This window comes from Kryptolebias marmoratus, linkage group LG6, assembly GCF_001649575.2.
Source record: "Kryptolebias marmoratus isolate JLee-2015 linkage group LG6, ASM164957v2, whole genome shotgun sequence".
NCBI lineage: Eukaryota > Metazoa > Chordata > Actinopteri > Cyprinodontiformes > Rivulidae > Kryptolebias > Kryptolebias marmoratus.
The window spans coordinates 30,120,612-30,129,637 of NC_051435.1; the positions used below are offsets into that span (position 1 = coordinate 30,120,612).

The 9,026-nt window shown below is 40.0% G+C and overlaps 1 protein-coding gene across 1 annotated transcript in view; it reads left to right on the forward strand.

The window, feature by feature from the left end:
• The window catches only part of rbm34 (RNA binding motif protein 34), an 18,069-nt gene that overhangs the window by 6,899 nt on the left and 2,144 nt on the right, over positions 1 to 9,026 (forward strand). Inside the window, exons 2-10 of the mRNA XM_017435671.2 lie at positions 987 to 1,158; positions 2,088 to 2,200; positions 2,325 to 2,538; positions 4,460 to 4,519; positions 4,618 to 4,661; positions 7,093 to 7,176; positions 7,969 to 8,032; positions 8,111 to 8,153; positions 8,219 to 8,337. Coding sequence (XP_017291160.1) covers positions 987 to 1,158; positions 2,088 to 2,200; positions 2,325 to 2,538; positions 4,460 to 4,519; positions 4,618 to 4,661; positions 7,093 to 7,176; positions 7,969 to 8,032; positions 8,111 to 8,153; positions 8,219 to 8,337 — 913 coding nt within the window. The remainder of the gene's footprint in view (positions 1 to 986; positions 1,159 to 2,087; positions 2,201 to 2,324; positions 2,539 to 4,459; positions 4,520 to 4,617; positions 4,662 to 7,092; positions 7,177 to 7,968; positions 8,033 to 8,110; positions 8,154 to 8,218; positions 8,338 to 9,026) is intronic.

The window sequence follows — 9,026 nt, forward strand, 5'->3', positions numbered from 1 at the left end:
AAAGAAGGGGTCCTAGGATTGAACCTTGGGGTACCCCACATGTGACCTTTGACCTCTCTGATGAGAAGTTTCTGATTGAAACAAAGAAATCCCTGTTCTTTATGTAAGATTCAAACCAGTTGAGCATTGTTTTCACTTTTTCTTTGGACTTTCACAAACAGAATTAAAGTTGAACAAATCCTAAACTGTGTTTGATTGATTCTGCTTTTAGTATTGAATACTTTAGTTCATGTTTGAAAGGTCTGTTAGTCTTGTAATTTTTGAACCAGAGCTTATAAAAGACAGCTGACTCAAAAATAAATTATTAGAGTTGTACTATAGCAAAGTACCCGAATGTAAGCTAACGTCGGCGTCATCCCAATAGCACTTTATGCGACTTAATAAATGTATATACTTTTATTATATATGTGGTTTATGGATATATCCTCAGTCAAAGAAGTTCTCATGCAGATAAAAATAAAATGACCTTGGCTGGAAGAAAACCACATTGTTTGTAAAACATGGTAAAACTGACATCTAAAAGCCATACTTGTTCAGTCTTTGTTTTCTAAATGTCCTGCCATGAACTTTAACCTTTGCCCTGCCAACTGAGGCCTGTAGAGTCTGAGCTGGAGAATTTCCTGGGACGTCCACTCCTGGAAAGATTGGCAGCTGTCTTTAATATTGCATTTATTTATGTTACTTTTTAGAATAAATTTTCTTTCTGTAGAATGATGGAGTCCAAATAGTTTGGAAATGACCTTTTAACCCTTCTCAGATTGACAGCTGCAATAGTTGCTTCTCTAAGCTCATTGCTGATGTCGTTCTGCCCTGGCATTGTGTTAACCCACGTGTATGCACTGCAGTTAAATCTTAACAGCATTCAGGTAGAAGCCGTGTTTAAACTTGTTGTTCTGGAAACGATGCTTCATACTCATTGCATAGTCTAATATTTTACAGCCCTAATTTGATTGCTTCTTCTTCTTGATGTGCCTTTTTCACTGCAGCGACTCTGTCCCCAGTGGAGAAGCACCATCCTGGCAGCAGTCAGCTCACTACACAGTGGGTCAGGTGTCAGGGAGTTTGTCCCAGCAGAACTTTGAGGCCTCGGGATCACTGTCAGCTTTGTTCAGCACCTCTGCACAGACTGCTGGTCTTCTGTTTCAGCCTGCACGCAAGGTAAATAATAGATTCATCTGAAAAAAATGGTTGCACGTGCTTGTAGGTATATATTTGTTTTTGTAATATTTTTCCCAGATTTGTCATTCTGTAATATAAACAGCATAAAATAAAATGAATAAAAATTCAAGCTGCAAGCACCAATGACCTTCCCTTTCCCTTGGTGAGGCTCTGGCCTGTGTCCCAGTACCAGCAACAGCCACCCCCACGCTAAAACATCTGAATTACAAGGAGGTGGTTGTTCAGTTGTATGTGATCAAAGCAGCATTTCTGTGAAGATCATGGGTCTCATTCTGAAAGGTGGCGTAGGGAAACAATTAGAAAAGTGTGTGTGCACAAAACTATTCAGATTTATCAAACCACACCAAGGTTTCCCCCAGTGTATTATAAGCCTGGTGGGTTGCCAGGCTTTGGTGACCCTGCCACCAAGCTAAGCTGCGCTTGTTTATTATAAACCTCATTTTTTATACACGTTTTTTTCCGCCCGCACGCCCAAAACCGCTACCTTTATCTACCTCACCGCGCGAGGGTGCTGCTCCGACGTAAATGAGCTCTTCTGTAGACCAAAGGATTCTAGAATCAAATGTGAGGACATCTGTCTGACAGCTGAGGTTTGAACCAAACTGAGCAACAACAACCATATATACTGCTGATAAAGTAGGTTCTACAAGCTGCTGGATCAGAGGATGGAACAAGGTTTTCTACACACTGCTCTAACAGTTTGTTTTTGTTTAATAAATAATGACTTGGTGAAATCTGGTGTTTTTGTTCACTTGAGGTTAGATTTGAATAGTTTTAGAACTTGTAAAGACCAGATCAGATTTATTATGTCTTCATAGGAAAAACCCTGTAACTTAAAGAGGGTGGACTTTCTTTTTCCAATGACTGTATCAAGGTAGGTTACTTTTTTTTTCTTTGCTTATTTTCAGAAGATAACCAAAAAAGAGGATGAACAAGAGATAAATTGCAAAGTGAAAGAAGAACCAAGGCTAAAGAAGAAGAAGAAGACGAGTTCAGCAGCTGATCAGAAGCTACAGAACAGGTGAAAAGTTTAGACATGTTTGTGTCCTTGTCACTTTGTTTTCCTTGTCTTTATTCCTTTACTGTTCCTGCAAACAAGACAACTTCTTCTTTTAGGTCAGTCTCTTTCTGTCTGTTGGTTTCAGGGAGAGCAGTTTACAGAATGCAGATGATGAGGAGAAAGGCCAGCAGAGCTCGGCAAAGAAGAGGAAGAGGAGGGATTCAGGGGCAGGAAGAGAGAATGATGTGGAGTATTGGGTGATGAAGCGACAGAAGCTGAAGGCCAGTAAACACGAGGAGGCCTTAAAGAGCAAGAGGACAGTTTTTGTTGGCAACCTGCCCATCAGCTGCACCGAGAAGGTACTGCAGCTTCACTTTTTGCTTTTTGTCCGGTTATCAAACAAATGTTAATATCAGACAAAGATAACCTGATTAAATACCAGCTGCAGTTTCATTTATTAAAGGGAACCAACCTGGAACTAGGTGAAAAAGGAATCTCTCTAAACATAATAACTGGTTGGGCCACTTTTGGCACCAACCGCTGTAATCAAGCATTTGTGAAAAGTGTCAGTAAGTCTTTCACATGGCTGTGGAGGAATGTTGCTGTTGACCTTTGACCCGTTGTCCTGCTGATTCAAGATTAGTTGTAACAATAAACTTTATTTGACAAGTACTTACTTTAGATGTAAAAACAATGCAGTAAAAATACGGTAAGCAGTTTAGTTTTTATAAATTGAAATAAAATATCGTCACACAGACGTGGCCATGTTGTTTACACTGCAGTGAATTCTGGGTAAATGACGTAGGCTAGGTCCTGTCCAGCCAATACAGCAATGAGTAACCGAATCGCAGTTAATATTATATTAATATTATTAAGAATAAAAATAATAATAGTAAATGAAATGATGAATGACTCGTACCGCTGGTAGTGCTCTGTGTCCGGTGTCAGGTCCAATAACACTTGCTTAGGATCTGATTGGTCCAGTGACACCTGTTTTATGGAGGACCGAAAGCGACATAATCAAAAATAAAAGCAGAAATATATATATTTTGCTTTTGCCTTTTCCTTACATATTTCCTCCTCCTCTTTAATCACCGTGTGCATTTCTGCCTCCTCAGCATGCAAATGAGGAGGCTGTCTCCTCTCCTATTGGTCAATAACCAGGAAGGAGCAGGATCCATGTGCAGATTGATTGTTCATGCCTGCGCTCTCCGCTGTTTCAGGAGAATGCCTCATTTGAGAGGAAGTGAAGTCAGCAGAGATGTCTCAGACAACTGCAGAAGAGTTAAGGCACGTTGCTAGCTTAGCTGACAGCAACACAGTCAGTGATGACTATTTGTTGTTTCCCTTTCCAAAGCCCAGAGCGCAGAGGAGGCGTGCTTTAATACCGCCCACACCCAGGCGTGCTCTGTCGCGAGGGCGCGCCTGATCACTTTTCAGCACGACGTGGATGTGGATCCTTCGGAAGTTGTTCTTCCGATGGCTTTTTCTCATGGCGCACTTCATTTCTTTTCCTGTGGGAAGCGATGCAGAATCACCACACTTTTTTTGTTTTGTTTTAAAATTACAGCCAACAGCGACACAGTGTGCCATTGTTCTAACTTCACACCAGATAAAAACCAGCTGCGCTGATGTTAGCCTTCCGAACGGCGTCATCAACCCAGCATGCATTGCACAGGTGAAAAAATGGCCACCTCCATAGGTGAAGAATATAGCAAAAGATATGCAATTTTTAAAAGTAATTATGAGTTTTCACATATCACAAATAGCAATTTTTCAGTTAATGGGAAAATTCCAACATATTTAGGCCATCGTGTTCAGCTAATTGTGGATCCCTTAAAAAAACTTTTTTTTTTGTTAAAATTTTTACAATAAGTATATTTTAGGGTTTCCTTTTAACTGATGTTGCCTTTAAAACATTTCCATTCAGCTTTAAGGTGAAGGTCTGGCAGTAAAACTGAATAAATCCATGATTTAACAAGAGGAGAATGACTTTTTCACATAAGGACCTGGTTGGCTTAGGTAGCTTTCTCCCTTCATACATGAAATAATCATTTAAAGATTGCATTTTGTGGTATCTTTGTTTGTTTTTTAACATTTGTTGGATGATCTGAAAGCAAATCTAAACGTGTGGTGGGTGATAAAGCAAACATCTTATATTGTGGTTGTTTCTGTTCTCGCTGTGATGTAGATGAATCCGAGCTCATACCTGAGCTGGTAGCAGGGCGTTACAGTGACCTTTGAGGGTTCATGAGATGATTGTGTTTGTTTGATTCTTAGACTTTGCGGAGTTTCTTCAGAGACCAAGGGCCAATCGAATCTGTTCGATTTCGTTCAGTGGTAACAGTAATAAATAATACATTGCATGTCACAGAGACACAGCACTTTCTTGAATCAGTCCTTTTTTTGCATGATTTATCTCTATTTCATCACAACAGGTTAGAGAGGATCCCTCCATGTCACGGAAAGTAGCCGTTATAAAGTAAGTTTCTGCCGGATGTACCAGTCTGCATTTTTATTGAAAAATATAACGGTGTTAACACTTAGAATTTGATTACTTGTTTTGTATAACAATATTTTGGCAAAATTGCTGGAAGCTATTGCAAACAAGATGAGAAATAACGAGAATATTTCTGAAAACCTTTTAAGGGTGCCAGTTATTGCAACATACATTAATTTTCTTCTCTAAAATTGAATAATAAGTTAAATTTTACCTTTTATAATGATCTATAATATTATCAAACTTAAAGAAGTCATGTGCAGACCAGCTTTGTGTGAAGGATGTTTCTGTCTGAGCTGTAGAGGGATGAGTTTGAACTGTCTTTAGGGTCGTCTTAGTTTGTTGCTAATTTTGTCTACATTGTACATCCCTACCAAAAATCATTCCACACTATTCCTGTTTCAGCCTCATATTTTGATGTAGGTTTTGTCTAAGTATTTCCAAAGTTTTTTTTATTATTAAAAAATGTAATATTTGATTTGAAATTTGAAATTTACAACCCCAATTCCAGTGAAGTTGGGACGTTGTGTAAAACAAATAAAAACAGAATAAGATGATTTGCAAATCCTTTTCAATCTATATTCAATTGAATACACTACAAAGACAAGATATTTAATGTTAAAATGGATAAACTTTGTTTTTTTGCAAATATTCCCTCATTTTGAATTTGATGCCTGTAACACGTTCCAGCTGGGACAAAGTCAACAAAAAGACTGGGAAAGAAAACACCTGTTTGGAGCATTCCACATGTGAACAGGTTAATTAGAACCAGATGAGTCTCATGATTGGGTTTAAAGGGAGCGTCCCCGAAAGGCTCCGTCATTCACAAACAAGGATGGGGTGAGGTTCACCACTTTGTGATCAAATGCTTCAACACTTTAAGAACATTTCTCAATGTGCAGTTGCAAGGAATTTAGGGATTTCATCATCTACAGTCCATAATATCATCAAAAGATTGAGAGAATCTGAACAAATCTCTGCAAATAAGCAGCAAGGCCAAAAACCAACACTGACTGCCCGTGACCTTTGACCCCTCAGGCAGCACAGCATTAAAAACTGACATCATCCTGTAAGGAAGACCCAGGACACGCTGGAGGGACTGGGAACGCCTTGGGATTCCCCCGGAGGAGCTGGCCCAAGTGGCTGGGGAGAGGGAAGTCTGGGTCTCCCTGCTTAGGCTGCTGCCCCCGCGACCCGACCCCGGATAAGAGGAATGGATCATTGTGTAACGGATATTACCACATGGATTCAGGAACACTTCAGAAAACTATTGTCAGTGAACACATTTTATCGCTACGTCTACAAGTGCAAGTTCAAACTTTACATACAAAGCGAACAACACCCAGAAACACCACCAGCTTCTCTGGGCCCGAGCTCATCTGAGATGGACTGACACAAAGAGGAAACGTGTCCTGTGGTCTGATGAGTCCACATTTCAAATTGTTTTTATTGTGTCCTCTGGGCCAAAGAGGAAATGAAGTGTCCAGATTGTTATCAGAGCAAACCTCTAAAGCCAGCATCTCTGATGGTATGGGGTTCTATTAGTTCCCATGGCATGAGTAACTGGAACATCTGTGAAGGCAACAATAATGCTGAAAGGTACATACAGGTTTTGAAGCAACATTTGCTGCCTTTTTCAGGGACATCGCTGCTTATTTCAGCAAGACAAGGCCATGCCACATTCTGCTCGTTCCAACAGAATGGCTTCGTAGTAAAAGAGTGCAGACACTAGACTGGCCTGCCTGCAGTCCACACCTGTCTCCCATTGAAAATGTGAAGCATCTGGAGACCCCAGACTGTTGAGCAGCTGAAGTTGGACATCAAGCAAAACTGGGAAAGAATTCCACCTTCAAAGCTTCAACAATTAGTGTCCTCAGTTCCCAAACACTTATTGAGTGTTGCTAAAAGGAAAGGTGATGGAACACAGCAGTAAACATGTCTGTCCTAGCTTTTTAAAAACGTGTTGCAGGCATCAATGTCAAAATGAGGCAATATTTTCAAAAAACCTATAAATTTTATATATTTGAACATTACGTATTTTTGTCTTCATGGTGTATTCAGTTGAATAAAGGTTGAAAAGGATTTTCAAATCATCATATTCTGTTTTTATTGATGTTTTACACAACGTCCAAACTTCATTGGAATCGGGGCTGTATTTTAAAATTACAAGACATTGAAGTAGAATTATGAGTTTATTTACATTTGACATTATCCAACACTACAAATCACAGCTACAAACATATTTTATCAATACCTTCAGTCCATATAAACATCCTGCTTGTTTCTGTACTACCATCAGATTTACATTTTATATATCATAATGTTTTTCTTTATTTTGAAGGGGGGGTTAAAATAAGTTTAACAAATTTGAATGATTATCTATGTATCTAACAAATGAATTTTCTTCTTACAGACGCAAAGCTCATCCCCAGAAACAAAGCATGAATGCCTACGTGTTGTTTAAAAATGAAGACGCAGTTTCCAAAGCTCTGGAGAGGTGGGACACTCATGGCCCGAAGCCAAAACTAACTTACTTATTGATGCCTGGAGGGCAACTATTTTGTTGCAGTAGCAAACAATGAAATAGTTCTGCAAAATGAATTCACAAGTTTGTATTTCTGTCTTTATTAGGACATTCAATGTTTTGATTTCTATTCATTTCTGTAGCCCAGGGGTAGGCAACCTTGATCCTGGAGGGCCTCCATCCTGCAGGTTTTACTTGTTCCTCTGCTCCAACACACCTGATCTGAATCAATGGGTGATTAACAGGCTTCTGCAGAACATGAAGAGGTGATTTAACCTCTGAATCAGGTGTGTTGGAACAAGAAACAAGGAAAACATGCAGGATGGTGGCTCTCCAGGACCAGGGTTGGACACCCCTGCTCTAACAGAACCAGGCTCAGCATGAGCAGCCATTTGCTTTGACCGGCTGGGGTTTGAGTGGTCAGGATGGAGACAGACAAACAGGAATTGGTTCTGGTGTAGTTTCTATTCCTCTCATTCACTTTTGATTTGGTTCCTTACTTGTGGCATCTCCTCCCAGTTTTTACCAGGGTTGTGTGATAAAACCCAGCACCACTCCCAACCACAAAAAAGTATCAGGAGGAATATAATTATTCAATAAAAGTGAATGGAATTCATTGAGATAGAAGTGATGAAAATTAAAGAAACTCAGGGAACTGTTGATTTTATGGCACAAGCTTGAACATTTTATGAATTCCTACTAAACTTAACAATTGTATTTCCTAAAAGTTGGCCTGAGTGCTATTCATTCCATCTGTGTTCACAGGAACGGCTTGGAGATGGAGAAGGACTTCCACATCAGGGTGGACCGAGTGACTGACAGCTCATCAGTAAGGCTGCTGACCATCAGTCCGATCTGGCCACACAGCTGCTGGCCTTGGTTAAAATGTCCTGCTCTTGTTTTGCAGCATGACCACAAGCGTTCTGTCTTTGTGGGGAATTTGTCGTTTGGTGAGTTAAAGCTAATGGATCATTGTGAGCAGGAAATGTGATGCTCACCTGTTGTGTCTTTGCAGAGATTACAGAGTTGGTGTTCCGGAAGCATTTTGAAAAGTGTGGAACAGTGGAGGCAGTGCGATTGGTGCGGGACAAGAACTCCGGGCTTGGCAAAGGATTTGGCTACATCCTGTTTGAGGTGTTATTTTCTCTCCAGTGTTCTCCACTTTTAAAGAAATGTACTGAATATATTCCACCCTGCACTGAAACTTATCACACTCACCTGATGATGCCTCGGCTCTACTAAGTGAAATGTCTTCAAGAAACAAGACAAGAAGTCCAGTTGTCTTCTATTGAACCATTGGACCACAGATACTGATAAACATACGTTTCCACTCATGTGGGAGTGAAACAAATATGCATACTATGATGGTCAGACAATTAATTCAAGTTTGATGCTATTAAAACATACATCCACACGGTCCATTAGGCTGCTCTAATTAAGGTCAAACACTTAGTTTGAAACATGGCTGTAATAAAAAGATTATTAGTCTCTTTCAAGGTACCAACACATTTCCTTATACACTGCTCAAAACAGGGAACACTTAAACACAATATAACTCCAAGTACATCAAACTTCTGTGAAATCAAACTGTCCACTTAGGAAGCAACACTGATTGGCAATCAATTTCCCATGCTGTTGTGCAAATAGACAACAGGTGGAAATTATTGGCAATTAGCAAGACACTCAATAAAGGAGTGGTTCTGCAGGTGGGGACCACAGACCACTTCTCAGTACCTTTGCTTTCTGGCTGATGTTTTGGTCACTTTTGAATGTTGGTGGTGCTTTCACACTCGTGGTAGCATGAGACGGACTCTACAACCCAA